General features: G+C 42.3%; 1 protein-coding gene and 1 long non-coding RNA gene across 5 annotated transcripts in view; one reads left to right on the top strand and one right to left on the bottom strand.

Moving 5' to 3' along the window:
* The window catches only part of LOC141371188 (uncharacterized), a 47,465-nt gene extending 40,291 nt beyond the window's left edge, over nucleotides 1-7,174 (top strand). Inside the window, exons 2-4 of the long non-coding RNA XR_012375943.1 lie at nucleotides 5,147-5,228; nucleotides 5,746-5,917; nucleotides 6,788-7,174. This is a non-coding gene — a long non-coding RNA (uncharacterized lncRNA). The remainder of the gene's footprint in view (nucleotides 1-5,146; nucleotides 5,229-5,745; nucleotides 5,918-6,787) is intronic.
* SLC26A8 (solute carrier family 26 member 8) overlaps nucleotides 1-22,766 on the bottom strand; it is a 91,495-nt gene that overhangs the window by 10,992 nt on the left and 57,737 nt on the right. For 3 of the 4 annotated variants that reach the window (XM_073884976.1, XM_025862357.2, XM_025862355.2), the window contains 8 exons: nucleotides 12,411-12,558; nucleotides 11,468-11,581; nucleotides 5,756-5,833; nucleotides 3,521-3,616; nucleotides 2,292-2,398; nucleotides 2,141-2,210; nucleotides 1,627-1,719; nucleotides 1,388-1,519 (listed from right to left, as the gene is read on the bottom strand). In XM_073884976.1, the coding sequence (XP_073741077.1) occupies nucleotides 1,388-1,519; nucleotides 1,627-1,719; nucleotides 2,141-2,210; nucleotides 2,292-2,398; nucleotides 3,521-3,616; nucleotides 5,756-5,833; nucleotides 11,468-11,581; nucleotides 12,411-12,558 (838 nt within the window). The remainder of the gene's footprint in view (nucleotides 1-1,387; nucleotides 1,520-1,626; nucleotides 1,720-2,140; nucleotides 2,211-2,291; nucleotides 2,399-3,520; nucleotides 3,617-5,755; nucleotides 5,834-11,467; nucleotides 11,582-12,410; nucleotides 12,559-22,766) is intronic. The other variant, XM_073884975.1, reaches the window with a different exon arrangement.

The raw sequence follows: 22,766 nt of genomic DNA, 5'->3' as shown, positions 1-22,766 counted from the left end.
TAAGTCAATCAGAGAAAGACATGTATCATATGACCTCACTGATATGAGGAATTCTTAATCTCAGGAAACAAACTGAGGGTTGCTGGAGTAGGGGTGGGGTGGGAGGGATGGGGTGGCTGGGTGAAAGACATTGGGGAGGGTATGTGCTATGGTGAGCACTGTGAATTGTGCAAGACTGTGGAATCACAGATCTGTACCTCTGAAACAAATAATGCAATATATGTTAAGAAAAAAAAAAGAAGAAGAAGAAGAAGATAGCAGGAGGGGAAGAATGAAGGGGAGTAAATCGGAGGGGGAGACCAACCATGAGAGATGATGGACTCTGAAAAACAAACAGGGTTCTAGAGGGGAGGGGGTGGGGGGATGGGTTAGCCTGGTGATGGGTATTAAAGAGGGCACGTTCTGCGTGGAGCACTGGGTGTTATGCACAAACAATGAATCATGGAACACTACATCAAAACCTAATGATGTAATGTATGGTGATTAACATAACAATAAAAAATAAAAAAAATACAGAATTCCCCTCCAGGTATAGGTATAGACTGGGTGAAAGGCCCCAAAGCTAGAAATGAGCTCTTTGGAAAGGGAATAAATATTAGATGAAGGGAATTAACTCAGACCAAGTCTGAGTTGGAAATAATGAACACTTTGTAATTCATCAACTAAAATAACCTTCAGATGGTATAAAATTGCCATCTATACTTATCCACTGTCCACTCCCCATCATCATTTCCTTGGTCACAGGCAGACATCAGAAGACCCTGGCACATCCTTAAGAACCCCAGCCACCTCGACTCTGCTGCCTTAGTTGGAATTAGAAACAATCTTATTTTTTTTTAGAGGGGGGACGAGGAGCAGAGGGAGAGGGAGAGAGAGAATCCCAAGCAGGCTCCACGCCCAGGACTGAGCCTGACTCAGGGCTCGATCCCACAACCCCAAGATCATGACCTGAGCCAAAATCAAGAATCGGATGCTTAACCAACTGAGCCACCCAGGCACCCCTAGAAAACAACCTTTAAGTCACTTATTTTCAGAAATCTAAAGCCAGGCAGGTAAAAGTTAGAGAAATAGGTATCACTAAGGTATTACTATCAATCTCAATAGGTAGAGTGTACTCTCTGTGCTCAGATTAGTCACTGGCCATTGAATAGGGACTCAAACATCTACTCCTACCTACTTAGGTTAAGATTTAATCTCAAAGGGGGACCTGTGTCTTCATTTCTGAGTAGAAATCTTTGATTTCCAATTACCCCAGAGCCCACCTAAAAGCCAAAGTCCCTGAGGGGGTTTCAATTTTCTTTCCTTGCTTCTTCTTTTTAAACGACTAATGCATGTGTCTTTATAAAATGTGGAGAATGTTATGCAGAAAAGAAGAGATGTTTCTAACCCTGGGTGATGGCTCTACTTCGTCACAGTTGCAGAAACACTGACATATCTTTTCTTCCTGTGAGCCTTCTTCACTTTGATTAAACAGACGGAACACTTCTTCTTCTTTAAGAGGCACCCTTACCATTTCAACCTGAGAGAAGTAAGAGAGGTCTCGTACAGATGGTGAGTGGGCAAAGAGGAGGCACCTGGGGAAGGGGAGGGGAGCAGGTGAAGAAAGGCAGGGGAGGCAGCCATCACCTCTTTCAACAGCTTGTGCTTTAGGTGATTAACATTGACAAATGTGATGGAGTTGCAGCACTGGAAGATTTTCACCCCAGGAAGGTTTGTAACCTGCAAGACAAATGTAAAATGGAGGGCAATTTCTCAGCTCGTTTATGGAGTAAAAAAAAAGAATCTCTAGAACCACCTGGAGAATCTGTATTCTTCTTTATAAGAGGCCAGAATTAGCAAGTTCTTTCCGCTCACTTTCACCCCCTGCTTTCCTGCTTTCTTCTTCCCCCTCCATTTGCTCTTTTCTTTTTCTTGGCCTCCTTCCCCCTAAAGGACGTGATCCTTAACTGGCTACTGTACTCTAAGGATCTACCTACTTAAGTCACCTGCCTCTGCCTTCCTGCCTCCCTTTCCCCAGCTTGGCAGATGCGTATCTGTAATACAGCCAACAACAGCAAAGGGATTTTGTAGAAAAACTAAGCAGCAGGCCTGGTCCAGCCCATCCTTTGGGCAAAGGAGCGGGACTGATTTGGAGTCTTACCTCCCGATAGTCATTGAAGCTTCTATAAATGTTGGTGTTAGGGATCTGACCCAGGAGGAGAATCTTAGTTCTGAAAGGAAATGTATTTGCTTTTAGGTCATAGTTGCCTTACCTCACCATAGCCAACCTCCTATTACCTGAGACAAAGTACCTGTGTGACCGAACAGTGATGATGAAGAAGGCAAAAGCTACTGAAACAAGTAGTCCAACATCCAGTCCCAGGAAAATGGCCGATATGAACGTCACCAACCAAATAACCTTATGGAAAAGGGGAAGAAGGGCAAGGGAAGACCATGACAACAAGCAGAATTGAGAAAACCACCAATTCTATCTCTCAACTCCCCTCCCCCCTCCCCTCCCTCCTGACACCTCGAATTTAGAACACAAATTCCACAGCCATATGGACTGACGCCATCACAAATGATTGGGTTCCAAGGCTGTCTAGCAATTCCTGTGTGCATCTCTCTTCAATTCTCTCTTGAAACCTCATGCGCAAAATAGGGATGACAATGTCTACTTTATGGGCTTTGTTGAGATTGGAAATCCTGATCCTAAAGCAACCCAGAACACTCACCAAATGAATGGTAGTTGCTATTTTAAGACCTATCATGGATATGGTGAACCTTTAACAAGTTTTCAAGCCTTACCCCACCACCTTCTCCATCACTCTCAGCAGCCAACCTGACTCATCTTCACAGAGAAGATAGGCTCAAACACCCTTAAATATTTACTTCCCCCTTTACCTGCCACTTGTTAGTAGTATCCATGCTTAACTTTCCCTCATTCTCTTTGCTCCTATTGGAAGTGCTATCCCTCCTCCTGGGCCAAGAAGTGACCCCTCTGTACTGGACCACATCCTCTCTTAGCTCCTCAGGGACCTGGATCCCAAAACTATCCCCTTTCATGTCTCTTTGCCTCTACCAGGTCCTTCTCCTCTCATGATATTACATCTGCCATCTTTTATTTTTTTGCTGTTTCCCCTTTCTGCTGTGCTTAGATAGAAGGAGGGTGCTCCATCGGTTAGTCTGCCTGGCAAGACACTGCCTTCTCTTAGTAAGATTTGTGCCTCCTATCCTGGAATGCGTTCACACTAACTGGATTAAAAGTCATTCAACTACGTCATGTATGACCAACCTTTTTTACCAGATTTGTATCTAACTCTAGCCATTAATTCCTTTTTATTTGCATAGTTTTTGGAATGAGGTCTCAATACTTCCATGTACCAATAACCTTGACTTCCCCCCCCCTTTTTAAGCTAGAGTATTAGTTATCAAAGAATCACTAGTGTCCTTCATCCTGATCTCTTTTGTTTGTTCTCATTCCCGCTTTCCAACCTTCCCCTCTGTCCTTCCCTACCGCAGCCAGTGCATCTATACTCACACAGTCATATTGATTCTGCCTCCACAAACTGGGTAGGTTGTAAATGGTTTCAAGGTAGGGTAGGATGTTGCTCAGAATAATACCAGCCAGCACAGCCTATGGGGAAAAGGTAAACCCTGCTTCATTTTCCCTTTGGGGGTAAAACTCCCAAATCTTCACAAAGGAACCACAAAAAAAGTCAGCCATGCCACTCAGAAATGTAAAAATTATCAGGGCCTCAAAGCAGAATCTAACGTACTTTAAGAAACATTTTCTTGTTTTCATGAAGTCCCTGCACTAGCTTAACATTTCTTAGCCATCTCTCCTCTATATGCCTGGGAATTAGAACTGATCCTATCATCAGGAAAGGCTGGCTCCAAGCTTACTCTGGTTTTCTGAGGTTACTCAGTGACCAGTGGACTCAGGAGGTCAGCAGAGGAGGGATGGGCAAAGACGAAGTCAGTAGAAATCACTTCTTTCTCATCTTCATCTTCTTTTCAGTCAAGAATCTCTAAACGTTCTGCAATTTGTAGGGACATGTGGTGGGAAGGAAAAGAAACTCCACCTCATAGAGTTTTCGCAAGATTTTTGGCAAATCTTTTCATAAAACAATATACGATAAAAATGTAGCCTTTCTGGATATTAAGGTAAAACATGCTCATGTATAAAGAAAGAAGTAGACTTATATATAATTTCCATCACCCAAGAGATAACCATTGGTAACATTTTGGTATGTGCTATATATTTTTTCACACAAAATTGGAACAATATTAAAGATACTATTGTGTATCATGTTTATAAAAAAATTGTGTTGGTCCCCTTGCTAACTGGTTGAGATCCCAGCCAGGATGCTCCACCAATTACTCCAGTAAGAGTTTTATAACAAGCTATCCATAATCTCTCAAGGAAGGAAGGGATCATTCATAGTTTAGTACTCATAGAGCCCCACTGTTATAGCAGTTCAGCTATTCCACTGATCAGATGGTGTTCACAACTTCTCATCCAGAAACATCCTAACTAGATGCTATAAAAATAACGTGACATAACATGGTGAGCCAAAAGCAAGGGCTGTTCTGTCCCCAATGTATTTATAATAAAGGAGAGCCCTTAGTGAATTCTGACAGATTTTTATTTGTTTGCAATTTTAAAAAATTCGGATTCTTCTAGCTATACAGAAAAAAAATCCCTGTTCAAAGTGAATTAGTGAGTGGCTCTCCTAAAATAGACTCTAAGAGTTATAGCACCTTGCTATAGAAACTACATTCTGGAGATGACTTCTGCTGGGAATCGGAGGACAGCTTGTGTGATAAATACAAGCTTAATCCCACCTTCCATGCATATAGATTCTGGGGCTGAGTTCCAAGATCTCTGACTCACAAGAGCAGAAGGCAGCAGGAGCCTTGAGGTAGTCCTGCTTTTCTGAAACCTGATATTTACCAGGTGGGATGGAGGTGTTCAAAAGGATGGGGATAACATTTACCACCACTCCAGCTTTAGGGACTGCCACCTCATTGTGTAACCAAGCTGCTCCCCCAGTCATGAAACCTCTTCCCACCTCCCTTAGTACTATCTAAAAATGGCGAAAGGAACATTAAGGAAATTTACAAGGAAATTGCGGTCACTGAGCATTGATCTGTATTGTAACAGAGCACAAACTGATGACGCCGATCATTGAATGCACCTGGCATCTAGACGCAAGGCGATCAGTCTCTCGCAAAGGGAAGAAATGGCAAGTATATAGAGGCAGCCCAGCTGAACAGGGTTAAAACCCAACTTTCAGACCCTGCTTTCTAGTGAGCGGCAGTAATAGGGGGATTGAGTTCATATGAATGCAGAACAAGGCCTTCTGGAAACGGCTTAGGAAAACAGATGGCATGAATACGCAATGAGTTTCCAAGCCTGAGTCAGTGAGGGGCGTTCTGGCATCTGAAGTCTATTTTGGTCATCTTTAACTGAATCCTTACTTATAAAACTTACTTTATAGCTGAAGCAATAAAAAGAAGATTAATGAGAGTGAGAATAATAACAATAATACCTAATATTTCTTGAGCACTTATGATTAGCTCAACACTGTTCTCTCCATGTTATAAACATGACCTTATTGAACTCCCAATCCTGTGAGGTGGATGCTATTATTTTAAAGGGAAGGACGAGAGATAGGACAGGGTGACCACTGGGGACAAGGTGAATACCCCACCAAGATGCAATCTGGAGATCTGATCTTTCTCCACTCAATTATTTATCAGTTCTACTTACATTTGGCATTTCGTGGAAAAAGCGTCCCACCTTCACCATCAGGAGCAGCATCACACCTGCGCCTACCAGAGATGCAAACTGAGGAGACAGAGCCAGTTGGAGAGAGACCATCAGGAACGTATTGGTCCTTGTCTGCAACTGAGGCCTTCTGCTTGGTGAGAAGTATGTCATTTTTTTCTTAAAAGGAGTGTAACCATCCAGCATAAGTGCATTTTTGTGGAACTGACATTTTCAGGTCTTGTCAAAGTGCTAAGCATACACTAAGAAATACTTGTTGAATGAATGCATGAATGCTTTCTGAAAAGTGCTAAATTGTCTTGGCTATTTGAATCTTTACTGCCCTAGCTTTGCGCTGTGAAATCTGGAGTCTCCTAAGGTCGGGCTTGCATTCCCTCCCAACTTTAACTCCTCCTGGAACAGTCTAGAAAAGCCCTAGTAGACTCATCACTGTCCACCCTAAAATCCCAACCCTTCCACTTCCCATATCAGTAAATACTTCCCCCCTTGCTCTCCAGTTTGGAGCTTGGATAGCTTCCCATCGAACAGTGTTAGAAGCGCCATCTTAAAAATGCAATGATAATCATTTCTGATGTTCCTCAGTTTTTCTCTGCCTCATTACCATAAAAAAGGTTACAAATGTGAGTCAGGGCTTCAGATAGCAGCTCTGGGTCCTATCCTAGCTGGGTGGATGACTCTGGGCTCAGTGTTGCTTGGTATGCAGTGGTTCTGATTGGCAACTAGAGAGCAAGCTGAGCGACACAGTTCCCTTTACAGTCTCAAGGCGCTCTGGACATAGTCTTGAACTCAATATGTCCTCCATGGATAAATCTCCATCATTTAAGCCCCTAATAAGAAAAAGTGATACAAAGCAGTATAATCACCCACTATGTTGGGGGATATGTGTGGGGTAAGATAAAACAAACCACGAATCGGAACAATGGCATAAACAAGCAAGAACTGAGGGAGTCCCTCAAAGTTAAACCATTAAGTGAACTGCTCAGCAATGATTCTCGAATTCTCTCTATTTTTTAGGAGTGGAAAAAAAAAAAGAAAAAGCTTCCTACTGGATTCCCTCTCGCTGCTCACTGCTATTTGCGTATAAATGCATCACTGAAAATAATAGCAAGGAATTCAATTTCCTACTTCATTCTTTCCCTATCCCGGCTGCTTTGCAGCTGACACCACTTGATGGTAGTGTTGAAAGGAGGATTCAGGAAAATGGACAACTACAACTGAAACTCAGGAAGTTCTACGGACAAACATTTTATACCCTTTAGAACCGAAACAGGTAACTGAGACCATAAGCTCCTCCAGCCAATGTACACATGCCTGTTGCTGGATCTAGCGTAAGGGTCTCCCTTAGGATGGTCTTTGTTGGCACTGTAGAAAAACTACTTTGGTCAGCATAGTAAAATTCATCAGGACTTTTCCTTCCTACCACTTCTCTTTTTTCTTGTTTGTTTTGTTTTGTTTTTGTCTGTTTGGCTTGGTGTTTTGGTTTTTTGGTGTCTCTGGGTAGGCTTGACCTACCTACCACTTCTTTTCTCCAAGTTCTTCAGACTAAAGGAAACAAAGATATGTAGATGCTAAAAAAAGCTGCATAAAACCTAGATTTAAATGAGTACAGTTGAGACACTGAATTTCATAAAATTTGCTGCTGAGAGAGGGTTGGGAGGCCTGCCAATAATTGTGTCTCCCTTGGCTGCACACACAAAGGAGTGGACTTTGGTATTAGAGGGCCATGCTTGGTGGCCTCGTGCCTTAGGAGGATGCTTGATGGCGCTCAGAATCTCAGACTCAGTGTCTGAACAGGGTGTGAAGACAGCAAGCATGTAGAACTTTACATCTCGTGCATATTTTGCTATCCTGCTCTCATTTTCCATCACTTCCCCAGGTTTTCTTGAACAAAAACTGACTTAGCCTTCTTATTGGGAATTCAAGGCACTGTGAGTTCTCACAAGCCACAGCCACTATCAACATGTGGACCCTCAGACACCAATTACTCCATACACAGTGGATTCCATGAAATTGAAGAGTAGATTGCCAAGTACTGGCCAGAGCCTTAGGGACCCGGGGTAGAAGCTAAGATTTTTTTTTTTTTAAAGATTTTATTTGACAGAGACATAGCTAGAGAGGGAACACAAGCAGGGGGAGTGAAAGAGGGAGAAGCAGGCTTCCCACTGAGTGGGGAGCCCGATGTAGGGCTCCATCCCAGGACCCTGAGACCATGATCTGAGCCAAAGGCAGACGCTTAACAACTGAGCCACCCAGGCTCCCAAAGCTACGATTTTTGAGCCTCTTAAGTGACAGCCCCTATGATAAGCACTACTATCATCTAATTTAATTCTTACAACTGAAAAGTTATCTTTATCCCCATCTTACAGATGAGGACTAGAGCCTCAAAAAGCAAAAGTAACTTGCCCAAGGTCACACGTCTAGGAACCACTGAGTCAGGTTTCAATCTACCTGACCAGCTGACTCCAACTGCCTGACCAGCACTCTCCAACTGCCCCATTTGCTTCCTCTAAAAAGAATACAACACATTTCTTTCTTTTATAATAATTATTTTTTTAAGCAGTTCTCAGAGCTTGGGGACATGGCTAGAAGGCCAATCCTTGGAAATCAGGGAACAGGGAAAAGAGCCCAATCATGGAGAACAGGGAAACTCAGTGGTCAGAATGAGATGAACCTGGCGATGGAGTGGGGGACAGTCCAACTGGCCACAGGTCTGGGGCTCTTCAAATCCCCTCTGCCCTGGCCTGCCCACACTGCGGGGCCAGGCCATGACTGGAAGAACCAATAGGTTTTGCTGCAACCGGTGAAGATAAGTGGGTTCTAGACAAGGAAAATTAAAGTGAAATCCATATTAAAAAAAAAATGAAGTGGCCTTTGGTGGCAGGTTGGGTCTGAGAGGTACAGAGCCAGCCCCTTAGCTTCTCTTTCCTATAGTCCTGAGGAGCTTTGAAGAAATTAGAGTGTCCTCAGTCAGGCAAAGTGACTCAAAAATCCCCAGAGAGGAGGGATAGTGAGAACACCCCACTGCTGTGGGATAAGGAGGGCTAAATGAATCTCAGAGGCCCTTGCTTGTCCAGAACAGAAACTCAGCGTGGAGGCTGGAGAGCCCCAGTGCCTCCAGGGCCAGGGACCAACTGGCATTCTCTGCCCAAACCAGCAATTTACTGGGCAAATTCAGGTCTCAGGGAATGGCTGACCAACATCCTTAGGAGAATGCCCCTCTGTGAAGTGTCACTGCCCCACAGGGAAGTCATTGGTAGGGAAATGTGCTGCATAGGAGAACAATGCTGCAGCAGCTGCAGAAAATAGAATGAGAGCCCCAGGCTACCTCTAAAGGGGGCACTTTGTCCAACAGGCTAAACTCAAGCTGAACTGAAGCCCTTCTTCCTTCCTGCTATCTATACATAGCCTAACCTTCTTTCTTTCTTTTTTAAAAAAAATTTTAAAAAGATTTTATTTATTTATTTGACAGAGAGAGATAGTGAGAGCAGGAACACAAGCAGGGAGAGTGGGGGAGGGAGAAGCAGGCTTCCCGTGGAGCGGGGAGCCTGATGCGGGGCTCAATCCCAGGACTCTGGGATCATGAGCTTAATGACTGAGCCACCCAGGCACCCGTCTTTTTTTTTTTTTAAGATTTTATTTATTTATTTGAGAGAGAGAGAGAGAGAGAGAAAGAGAGAGAGCGAGTGGGGGGAGGGGCAGAGGGAGAGAATCTCAAGCAGACTCCCCGCTGAGCAGGGAGCCTGACCTGGGGCTCGATCCCTGGATTCATAACCTGAGCTGAAGGCAGACGCTTAACTGACTGAGCCACCCAGGCGCCCCAACCCCTAACCTTCTTTCAATAATACACGGAAGTCCACTTCCTCCATCCGTCTCCTTCTTGTAGTATGATTAGGGCACTTTTTAGTCATAAGACTTATTCTGCACTTAATGTTACTTGCCCTGTGATTTAGTGTTTTCCAGCTGTGTGCATCATTTCTCCCCACATGCATCTTATGCTCACCTACCAAATAAACAAGGCATGTTGTTAAAAGTTAGTGGGGACTAACGTCTGGGATGGCCATTTCCACCTCTTATCAGGAAATCCCCTCCTTTTGACTTGAATGTTTTTACACATGTGCAGAGAACAACCTTCTTTTTCACAGAGCCCACTTTCCTTCTTTCTGTCCAACGGTGGTGGAAAAGAGCTACACTTTATGGGCCAGAATGTCTGGCAAAAGCTCTGTGACAAAACCGAGTCCATGTGAAGTGACATGACATGGTCTTACTCTAGACCCAAGCTCTTGCCCCTGCTGACTTTTATTGGCTTTCACCTTACATTTCACCTCTATTTACCCATGAATGGGGACACTTTATCTTCTCCCATTAAAGTGTAGTGTCCATTCATCTGACACTTTAGTTTCTACCCCGCGTCTGAGGCCTAAGCTTGTGGTTGACCTCTGTCACTGTTTCTCTGCCCTCTGAACCCTGACCCATTCTCTGGGCTTACTCCAGTTTGGATGCTGATAGTTCTCTGACATTTCATCATGCTGCAGAGCTGAGTGGGGACACCTCCCATGTGGTAGAGCTGGAATTTCTATCTAGCCAGGTCAGAACCCGTGGACATTGGACTTACAGAATCTCATGCCTGCAATTAGACAAAGAGCTGGCCTTTAGAGCCCTCTCTACCATCATCCTCCCCTTCCCTCTCCCCTCTGACCCACACATTTAGTTTACTAATTCAGCATACCTGAAGAGAATCTGACCTAGATGATTTGCTCATATTCCAAGGCAGACCAGTCATAAAGTTTCTAGGCTCATCTAGACAAAGGCCTTACTCTATCATGAAAGCCTCTTGCCATGCCCCTTGAGGAAGCCAGGAAAGTTTCTAGTTCTGCAGCTAGGATGGGGAGAGTTGTATTATTTGCTTTCCCAGATGAGAACTGGGTATATATCCTTCCTTAGAAAACAATGTTAAGAGGTGATGGTTAGTTTACCTGAAATATTTTTCTTTAGGGGATGTCACATGGAAAATGGATTTTTATAGGCTAATACATAGAAACCGCTCACATAGAATACTATTTCTATAGAAAATGACTTTCAAGTTCTACACTCACAAATAGCTTAAGACAAAAGTCTAAGCAAAAATTTAGGCAAGCATGAAATCCAAGTTCCTCCAAGAGATCTTTCCAGCAAACATAACATTAAAGCAGCAACATGGGGCACCTGGGTGACTCAGTCCGTTAAGCATCTATGATCTTGATCTCAGCGTCCTGGGATTGAGCTCCCCCTTGGGCTCTCTGCTTAGTGAGGAGTCTGCTTCTCCCCCTCTGTCTGCCCCTCCCCCTGCTCATGCTTTCTCTCATTCTCTCTCTTTCAAATAAATAAATGTAATCTTAAAAAAAATAAAGCATCAGGGCACCTGGGTGGCTCAGTCAGTTAAGCGGCTGCCTTCGGCTCAGGTCATGATCTTGGGGTCCTGGGATCAAGCCCCATGTCCGGCTCCCTGCTCAGTGGAGAGCCTGCTTCTCCCTCTCCCTCTGCCTGCCACTCTGCCTACTTGTGCTCTCTTTATCTCTCTGTCAAATAAATAAATAAAATCTTAAATAAAAAAATAAAGAAGCAACATGATTAAACTAATAAAATACCCTTCTATGAGTATACATATGAATAGATATAAATGTTTTATATTAGAGATAAAATTCTATTCCAACCTACCTGTTGTCTTCCTCCAGACTTATCTTGGATAATAGTCCTGATAATAGCACCAGTAAACACACAAGATCTGAAAAATGAGCTGATGACATTGCAAAGGCCGATGGCTATTAAATCCTATAAAGAAATGGCAAACACATTTGGCCCACTGTTTGTTGAAGAATGCAGGTTTGAGTTTGAACTCAAGGTATACTGTCTATTTCTCATGTATGACAATAAGATTGTTTCCATCACTTCAGACAACACTGAAATACTCTTAGAAAGAACAAAAGGATGGCGAATCTGATTCCTGGATTAACTTCATTTTAGCAGCCATCATGAGAAAAGCACTTTTTCAAAAGTGAGAAATGAGCTTTTTGTCTTATTATTCCCTTTCACATGATTACGGGGACTTAGAATGGCAGAGGGAAACATAGTACTATTTTTCCCCTCTCCCTTATATACTATCTCAAAACCAAAGTGGGACACCTCTTGCTTCCACATTTCTCTTTGGAGTTCTAGGAAAAGGGCCAAACTTAGAATAGTGGGGAGATTAAACAAACAAACAAAGAAGGACTGTTCCTGGGAGGGCAATGTAATTATGTTAGTAGCCTGGTTTTGATATTCCCTAGCATTTCTTAATGCGCCTCAGTATGTGGTTGACTCCTAAGGACTTGGAAAGAAAGATAAAATTAAGAAGAGAGGAATTCTGCTAGCTTAACAACACGATGCCATATGTTAACTTCTTGCCTCCCTACACCATAGCTGTTCTGGGGGAATAACACTCATGTTAATTTAAGTGACTTCAAAGTTAAGTATGCCACACTCCTCAAAAATCCTTTGGTAATTATAATTCAAATTATGGTCCCACTGACTCTCTGGCTAGTCTTCATGTTAGCAGGAGGCTCAGATCAGAGAACAAAGATGTAAGGGTCAGAGGAAATAAGAGAAAGGCCTGTCATCTCACCTGGTTGGAATTCACATGGTAGTTATGGTAATTGGCAATCTTCTTGCCCACAAATATGAGCAGAGAGGAGCTCACTAAAGCTAAGGAGAAGGCTTCTAACATAAGTTCAGGAAGAATGTTCAAATCTGGCGTCACAGGAAACAGGAAGCTGGAATAAAATGGTGGAATCATTCCTAGAAAGCAAGAACAACTTATTGGTCCCTCCCCAATCCAGCCTTATCATGTGGGGCAGCCAGCCTGGCCCTTTTTTTAAAAATAAGAGATAAGAGCAACTGAGGCAGCATTCTGTCAAAACCGCAAGCAAACCCAGCCAGGTTACAAAAGCCACTGGGGGGCGGGGGAGGAGCAAGATGGCGGAGGAGTAGGAGACCTAAATCTCCTCTGGTCCCAGGAATTCAGCTACATAGTTAGCAAACCATTTAGAGCACCTACAAACTCAACAGGAGATCGAAGAAAAGAATAGCAGCAACTCTCTGAACAGAAAAGTGACCACTTTCTGGAAGGTAGGACGTGCGGAGAAGTGAATCCGAGGCGATATTCAGGAGGATAGATGGCGGGGGAAGGGGCCTCCGTCGGCCGCTTCTGGCAAGTGATAGAGCCGCGGAGCACAAAACCGGAACTTTTAGAAGTCAGCTCTGCTGAGGGACGTCGCTGCAGTGGCTAAGCGGGGGGGTGGAATCCTCGCGGGACAGTGTGGTCTCAGGACCCTCGGGGTCACAGAAAGACCGGGGGTGCCTGAGCGCAGCAGAGCTCCCAGGTATCGGAGCGGGGAAGCCGGCTGCAGAGACGGAGCCGAGGCGCGGGCTCTCAGCTCGGGGTTGCCATAAACTGTGATCTGCGGCCCAGTCGGGCCACTGCTCTTCCAGCAGGAACCCAAAAGGTGGCAGAGCTGGGGAGACTCCCCTTCCTCGCCCAGGAGGAGCAGCGCAGGAATGCACTGCAGGGATCTGCTGGGTTTGGAGACTCCACACGGGGTCGGGTGCCAGAGATAGAAACGCTCGGTCACAGGCCGGGTGAGCACGGAGTGTGGCTGGAGACCGGGGACACGGGAGTGACTGACTGCTTTTCTCTGGGGACACACTGAGGAGTGGGGCCCCAAGTTCACGGCTCCTCCAGGGCAGAGACTGGGGGGGGCCGCCATTTTCACTCTCGTCCTCCAAAGCTGTACGGAAAACTTGCAGGGAACAAAAGCTCCCGAGAACAAACCCAAGCAGATTGCTTAGCCCGGACCGACAAGGGCGGGGCAATTCTGCCTCCGGCAAAGACATTTGGGAACCACAGCAACAGGACCCTCCCCCAGAAGATCAGCAAGAACAGCCAGCCCAGACCAAGTTTACTGATCAATTGAGAATGGCAGAACTCCAGCGCTAGGGGAATACTGCACATAGAATTCATGGCTTTTCCTCCATGATTCTTTAGTCTTTCAAAGTTAATTTTTTAAAGTTTTTTATTTTTTTCTTTTTCTATTTTTTTAGTTGAAATTTTCTTCTTTCCTTTTTCAACCAACATCTTATCAATTCCTTTTTTAAAATCTTTTTTAATTTTCATTTTTACAGTCATATTCTATCTCTTCATTGTATTTAACATTCTTTTTGGCATATATATAAGTTTTTCTTTCTTTAAAATTTTGGGATACAGTTTCTTCTAACAGACCAAAATATACCCTAAATCTAGTGTATGACGTTATCCTAGTCTCCCGCCTGATCTCATTCTCTCTCTTTTTTTTTAAATTTTTTCATTCTTTTTTCAACCAACTTATTATTTTATCAATTCCTTTTTAAAAATCTTTTAAAATTTTTGTCTTTACAGTCATATTCCATCCCTTCATTGTATTTACCCTTATTTTTGTATATATATAAGTTTTTCTTTCTTTTTTTTAAAAAATATTTTATTTATTTGACACAGAGAGAGAGAAACACAAGTAGGGGGAGTGTGAGAGGGAGAAGCAGGCTTCCCATGGAGCAGGGAGCTGGATGCGGGGCTCGATCCCAGGACCCTGGGATCATGACCCGAGCTGAAGGCAGACGCTTAATGACTGAGCCACTCAGGTGCCCCAAGTTTTTCTTTCTTTAAGATTTGGGTGGCAATTTCCTCTAACAGACCAAAATACACCCAAAATCTAGTGTGTGGCTCTGTTCTATTCACCAGCCTGATCATATTCTTTTTATTTCCCCTTTCATTCCCCCCCAGTTTTGGGTCTCTTCTGATTTGTTTAGTGTGTATTTTTCTGGGGTCATTGTTACCCTTTCAGCATTTTGTTCTCTCATTCATCTATTCTCCTCTGGACAAAATGATGACGGAAAAGCTCACCTAAAAAAAAAACAAACAAGAGGCAGTATCGACTGCCAGGGACCTAATCAATACAGACATTAGTAAGATGTCAGAACGAGAGTTAAGAATGACGATTATAAAGATACTAGCTGGGCTTGAGAAAAGCATAGAAGATACTAGAGAATCCCTTTCTGGAGGAATAAAAGAAGTAAAATCTAACAAAGTTGAAATAAAAAAGGCTATTAATGAGGTGCAATAAAAATGGAGGCTGTAACTGCTCGGATAAATGAGGCAAAAGAGAGATTTAGTGATATAGAAGATGAAATGATGGAGAATAAAGAAGATGAGAAAAAGAGAGATAAGCAACTACTGGATCACAAGGGGAGAATTCAAGAGATAAGTGATACCATAAGACGAAACAATATTAGAATAATTGGGATCCCAGAAGAAGAATAAAGAGAGAGAGGGGCAGAGGTATATTGGAGCAAATTATAGTGGAGAACTTCCCTAATTTGGGGAAGGAAACAGGCATCAAAATCCAGGAGGCACAGAGAACCCCCCTCAAAATCAATAAAAATAGGTCAACAACGCAATATCTAATAGTAAAACTCACAGGTCTCAGAGACAAGGAGAAAATCCTGAAAGCAGCTCGGGACAAGAGGTCTGTAACCTACAATGGTAGAAACATTAGATTGGCAGCAGACCTATCTACAGAGACCTGGCAGGCCAGAAAGGACTGGTATGATATATTCAGAGCACTAAACAAGAAAAATATGCAGCCAAGAATATTGTATCCAGCTAGGCTGTCATTGAAAATAGAAGGAGAAATAAAAAGCTTCCAGGACAAACAAAAACTAAAAGAATTTGTGAACACTAAACCAGCCCTCCAAGAGATATTGAAAGGGGTCCTCTAAGCAAGGAAAGAGCCTAAAAATAACATAGACCAGAAAGGAACAGAGACAATATACAGTAACAGTCACCTTACAGGCAATACAATGGCACTAAACTCATGTCTTCGAATAGTTACCCTGAATGTAAATGGGCTAAATGCCCCAATCAAAAGACACAGGGTATCAGATTGGATAAAAAAGCAAGACCCATTGATATGCTGTCTGCAAGAGACTCATTTTAGACCCAAAGACACCTCCAGATGGAAAGTGAGGGGGTGGGAAACCATTTACCATGCTAATGGACACCAAAAGAAAGCTGGGGTGGCAATCCTTATATCAGACAAATTAGATTTTAAACCAAAGACTATAATAAGACATTAAGAAGGACACTACATCATAATTAAAGGGTCTATCCAACAAGAAGATCTAACAATTTTAAATATCTATGCCCCTAACATGGGAGCAGCCAATTATATAAGCCAATTAATAACAAAATCAAAGAAAGACATTGACATTCATACAATAATAGTGGGGGACTTTAACACCCCCTTCACTGAAATGGACAGATCATCTAAGCAAAAGATCAACAAGGAAATAAAGGCTTTAAATGACACAGTGGACCAGATGGACTTCACAGATATATTCGGAACATTCCATCTCAGAGCAACAGAATACACATTCTTCTCTAGTGCACATGGAACATTCTCCAGAATAGATCACATCCTGGGTCACAAGTCAGGTCTCAATCAGTACCAAAAGATTGGGATCAGTCCCTACATATTTTCAGACCACAATGCCTTGAAACTAGAACTCAACCAAAAGAGGAAAGTTGGAAAGAACTCAAATACATGGAGGCTAAAGAGCATCCTACTAAAGAATGAATAGGCCAACCAGGAAATTAAAGAAGAATTAAAAAAATTCATGGAAACCAATGAAAATGAAAACACAACTGTTCAAAATTTTGGGATGCAACAAAGGCGGTCCTAGGAGGAAAGTATATAGCAATACAAGCCTTTCTCAAGAAACAAGAAAGGTCTCAAATACACAACCTAACCCTACACCTAAAGGAGCTGGAGAAAGAACAGCAAATAAAGCCTAAACCCAGCAGGAGAAGAGAAATAATAAAGATCAGAGCAGAAATCAATGAAATAGAAACCAAAAGAACAGTAGAACAGACCAACGAAACTAGGAGCTGGTTCTTTGAAAGAATAATACGATTGATAAACCCCTGGCCAGACTTATCAAAAAGAGAAGAGAGAGAACCCAAATAAATAAAATCATGAATGAAAGAGGAGAGATCGCAACCAACACCAAAGAAATATAAACAATTATAAGAACGTATTATGAGCAACTCTATGCCAGCAAATTAGATAACCTGTAAGAAATGGATGCATTCCCAGAGACATATAAACTACCAAAACTGAACCAGGAAGAAATAGAAAACCTGAACAGACCCATAACCCCACTAAGGGAATTGAGGCAGTAATCAAAAATCTCCCAACAAACAAGAGATCCCAGGGCCAGATGGCTGCCCGGGGGAATTCTACCAGACATACAAGAATTAACACCTATTCTTCTGAAACTATTCCAAAAAATAGAAATGGAAGGAAAATTTCCAAACTCATTTTATGAGGCCAGCATTACCTTGATCCCAAAACCAGACAAAGACCCCATCAAAAAGGAGAACTACAGGCCAATATCCCTGATGAGCATGGATGCAAAAATTCTCACCAAAACTAGCCAATAGGATCCAACAGTACATTAAAAGGATTATTCACCATGACAAAGTGGGATTTATTCCTGGGCTGCAAGGTTGGTTCAACATCTGCAAATCAATCAACGTGATACAATACATTAATAAAAGAAAGAACAAGAACCATATGATCCTCTCAATAGAGGCAGAAAAAGCATTTGACAAAGTACAGCATCCTTTCTTGATTAAAACTCTTCACATGTAGGGCTAGAGGGTACATACCTCAATATCATAAAAGCCATCTATGAAAAACCCACAGCGAATACCATACTCAATGAGGAAAAACTGAGAGCTTTTTCCCTAAGGTCAGGAACACGGCAGGTTTGTCCACTATCACCACTGCTGTTCAACAAAGTACTAGAAGTCCTAGCCTCAGCAATCAGACAAGAAAAAGAAATAAAAGGCATCTGAATTGGCAAAGAAGAAGTGAAACTCTCACTCTTTGCCGATGATATGATACGTTATGTGGAAAACCCAAAAGACTCCACCCCAAAACTGCTAGAACTCATACAGGAATTCAGTAAAGTGGCAGGATATAAAATCAATGCAGAGAAATCAGTTGCATTTCTATACATCAACAACAAGACAGAAGAAAGAGAAATTAAGGAGTCGATCCCATTTACAATTGCACCCAAAACCGTAAGATACCTAGGAATAAATCTAACCAAAGAGGCAAAGCATCTGTACTCAGAAAACTATTGAATACTCATGAAAGAAATTGAGGAAGACACAAAGAAATGGAAAAACGTTCCATGCTCATGGATTGAACGAACAAGTATTGTGAAAATGTCTATGTTACCTAGAGCAATCTACACATTTAATGCAATCCCTATCAAAATACCATCCACTTTTTTCAAAGAAATGGAACAAATAATCCTAAAACTTGTATGGAACCAGAAGAGACCCCAAATAGCCAGGGGAATGTTGAAAAAGCAAAGCAAAGCTGGTGGCATCACAATTCCGGACTTCAAGCTCTATTACAAAGCTGTCATCATCAAGACAGTATGGTACTGGCACAAAAACAGACACATAGATCAATGGAACAGAATAGAGAGCCCAGAAATGGACCCTCAACTCTATGGTCAACGAATCTTCGAAAAAGCAGGAAAGAATGTCCAATGGAAAAAAGACAATCTCTTCAACAAATGGTGTTGGGAAAATTGGACAACCACATGCAGAAGAATGAAACTGGACCATTTCCTTACACCACACACAAATATAGACTCAAAATGGATGAAAGACCTAAATGTGAGACAGGAATCCATCAAAATCCTAAAGGAGAACACAGGCAGCAACCTCTTTGACCTCAGCCACAGCAACTTCTTCCTAGAAACATCGCCAAAGGCACGGGAAGCAAGGAGAAAAATGAACTATTGGGACTTCATCAAGATAAAAAGCTTTTGCACAGCAAAAGAAACAGTCAACAAAACCAAAAGACAACTGACAGAATGGGAGAAGGTATTTGCAAATGACATATCAGGTAAAGGGTTAGATCCAAAATCTGCAAAGAATTTATCAAACTAAACACCCAAAGAACAAATGATCCAATCAAGAAATGGGCAGAAGATATGAACAGACATTTTTCCAAAGAAGACATCCAAATGGCCAACAGACACATGAAAAAGTGCTCAACATCACTTGGCATCAGGGAAATACAAATCAAAACCTCAATGAGGGGCGCCTGGGTGGCTCAGTCGTTAAGCGTCTGCCTTCGGCTCAGGTCATGATCCCAGGGTCCTGGGATCGAGCCCCGCATCGGGCTCCCTGCTCCGCGGGGGGCCTGCTTCTCCCTCTCCCACTCCCTGCTTGTGTCCCCTCTCTCGCTGTGTCTCTCTCTGTCAAATAAATAAATAAAATCTTTAAAAAAAAAAAAAGCACCTCAATGAGATACCACCTCGCACCAGTCAGAATGGCTAAACTTAACAAGTCAGGAAACGACAAATGTTGGCAAGGATGCAGAAAAAGGGGAACCCTCCTACACTGTTGGTGGGAATGCAAGCTGGTGCAGCCACTCTGGAAGACAGTATGGAACTTCCTCAAAAACTTGAAAATAGAGCTGCCCTATGACCCAGCAATTGCACTACTGGGTATTTACCCCAAAGATACAAATGTAGTGATCCAAAGGGGCACATGCACCCCAATGTTTATAGCAGCAATGTCCACAATAGCCAAACTATGGAAAGAGGAAAGAGTGTACATGTCCATCAACAGATGAATGGATAAAGAAGATGTGATATATATATATATATATATACATATATATATATATATATATACACACATATATATACACATATATATGTACACACACACACACACACACACACACACACACACACACAATGGAATATTATGCAGCCATCAAAAAAAAAAAAACCCAAAACGAAATCTTGCTATTTGCAACAACGTGGATGGAACTAGAGGGTATTATGCTAAGTGAAATAAGTCAATCAGAGAAAGACATGTATCATATGATCTCACTGCTATGAGGAATGTGAGAAACAAGACAGATCATAAGGGAAGGGATGGAAAAATGAAACAAGATGAAACCAGAGAGGGAGACAAACCGTAAGAGACTCTTAATCTCAGGAAACAAACTGAGGGTTGCTGGAGTGGAGGGGGTTTGGAGGGACAGGGTGGCTGGGTGGGTGATGGACACTGGGGACGGTATGTACTACGGTGAGCACTGTGAATTGTGTAAGACTGATGAATCACAGACCTGTATCCCTGAAACAAATAAACATTATATGTTAATTCAAAAAATTTTTAAAAAGAGAAAAAAAAAAGCCATTTCAAGAACATGGTCTGCTATCTTCCAGGTCAACGTTTTTGCCATGTAGTAATAGCATGAAACAGGACAGGCAAGCCACAAAGATTGATGGAAAATGGCTCATATCTATGCTATTAGAGACCATACCAGTGGATAAACAATAGGCAGATATCACGTCTGAGATGGTTTAGAGCTAAAAAGCTCAATGAATTCTATTCTATTCACACTCAAATCTTTCAGGGTATAATTTAAATCACTGTCCTTTGTATAAATTATTTCCATTTCTACCCACACCTTCCCTCCTGTAGTTTTGTTCCCCCCAATTTTTTTATTGTGGTAAATATGCATAACATGAAATCTACCATCTTATCCATTTTTAAGTGTACCATTCAGTGGTGGTAAATGCACTCCTAATGTGCAACCAATTTCACCATCCATGCCGGGCACTCTTTCACCTTGTAAAACTGAAACTCTATTAATCCAATTAACCAATAACTCTCCATTTCCCCCTCCCCCAGCCCTGGCAACCACCATTCTCCTTTCTGTATTGATGATTTTGACTACTCTAAACACCCCATATAAGAGGAATCATAGTGTTTGTCTTTTTGTGACTGGCTTAGTCCACTCAATATAGTGTCTTCAAGGTCTCCATTGGTGGACACTTTTGGTTTCTTCCACATTTTGGCTATTGTGAATAATGCTATGAGCGTGGGTGCATAAATATCTCTTCAAGATCCTGCTTTCAGGGGCGCCTGGGTGGCTCAGTCAGTTAAGCGTCTGCCTTCGGCTCAGGTCGTGATCCCAGGGTCCTGGGATTGAGCCCTGCATCGAGCTCCCTGCTCAGCGGGAAGCCTGTTTTTCCCTCTCCCACTCCCCCTGCTTGTGTTCCCTCTCTCGCTGTTGTCTCTCTCTGTCAAATAAATAAAATGTTTAAAAAAAAAAAAAGATCCTGCTTTCAGTTTTGGAGGGTATATATCCAGAAGTAGAACTGCAGGATCATATGGTAATTCTATTTTTAATTTTTTGAGGAACTGCCATACTGCTTTCCATAGTGGTATACCAGTTTACATTTCTACTAACAGTGCACAAAGCAATCTACATCCTCACCAACACTTGTTATTTTCTGCCTTTTGTAAATATGTATATGTGTGTGTGTGTGTGTGTGTGTGTGTGTGTGTGTGTGTGTATACCCAGTAGCCATCCTAATGGGTATGAGGTGGTTATCTCATTGTAGTTTCAATTTGTATTCCCCAAATGGTTAGTGATATTGAGCATCTTTTCATGTGTATATCTTTTTTTAAATTTTATTTATTTATTTGACAGAGAGATACACAGCGAGAGAGGGAACACAAGCAGGGGGAGTGGGAGAGGGAGAAACAGGCTTCCTGTGGAGCAGGGAGCCTGATGTGGGGCTCGATCCCAGGACCCCAGGATCATGACCTGAGCCAAAGGCAGATGCTTAATGACTAAACCACCCAGGCACCCCAAGCCATGTGTATATCTTTAGGAAAATGTCTATTCAAGTCCTATCCCCATTTTTTGAGTCAGGTTGTTTTCTTTTTTTGTTGTTGGATTTTAGGAATTCTCTCTATATTTTGAGTCAGGTTGTTTGCTTTTTTCGTTGTTGGATTTTAGGAGTTCTCTATATACTTTGGATATTAATCCTTTATCAGACATATGATTTACAAATATTTTCTCCTACTCTGTGGGTTGTGTTTTTGCTCTGTCAATAGTGTCTTTGATGCATACAAGTTTTTAATTTTTATGAAGTCCAATTTGTCTGTTTTTTCTTTTATTGTCTGTGCTTTTGATGTCATACCTAAGAAATCATCACCAGATCCAATGTCATGAACTTTTGCCCTATGTTTTCTTCTAAGAGTTTTATAATTTTAGGTTTTACATTTAGGTCTTTGATCTATTTTCAATTAATTTTTGCATATGGTGTCAGGTAAGAGTCCAGCTTCATTCTTTTGCGTGTGGATATCGAGTTTTCCCAGCATCATATGTTGAATAGATTGTCCTTTCCCCATTGAATGGTCTTGGCATCCTCGCCATTTGGGTATATACAAGGGTTCATTTCTGGGCTCTCCATTCCATTCCATTGGTCTGTATGTCTGTCTTTATGCTGGTACCAGACTGTTTTGATCACTATAGTTTTGTAGTAAGTTTTGAAATTAGGAAATGTGCATCCTCCAGCTTGTTCTTGTTTTTCAGGATTGCCTTGGTTATTTAGGGTTCCTTAAAAGCCATGTGAATTTTAGGATGGGCTTAATTTATTTCTGTGAAAAACATCATTGGGATATTCATAAGGAATGAATTGAGTCAGGGTGCCTGGGTGGCTCAGTTGGTTAAGTGTCTGCCTTTGGCTCAGGTCATGATCTCAGGATCCTGAGATAGAGCTCCACATCAGGCTCCCTGCTCAGTGGGGAGCCTGCTTCTCCCTCTCCTCTCTGCTCTTGCTCTCTCTTGCTATCTCTGTCTCTCTCTCTCTCTCAAATAAATAAATCTTTTTTTTTAAAAAAGGAGTCAATTGAGTCAGTAGACTGCTTTGGGTATTATTGATATCTTTTTTTAATAAGATTTTTTTATTTATCTGGCAGAGAGAGAAAGCATGCACACAAGCAGGGGGGGACGGCAGGCAGAGGGAGAGGGAGAAGTAGACTCCCTGATGA

Source organism: Callorhinus ursinus, unplaced genomic scaffold, assembly GCF_003265705.2.
Source record: "Callorhinus ursinus isolate GAN/ISIS: 27379988/994484 unplaced genomic scaffold, GSC_fseal_2.0 scaffold59, whole genome shotgun sequence".
Taxonomy (NCBI): Eukaryota; Metazoa; Chordata; class Mammalia; order Carnivora; family Otariidae; genus Callorhinus; species Callorhinus ursinus.
This window is presented reverse-complemented; position numbering and strand designations above follow the sequence as displayed.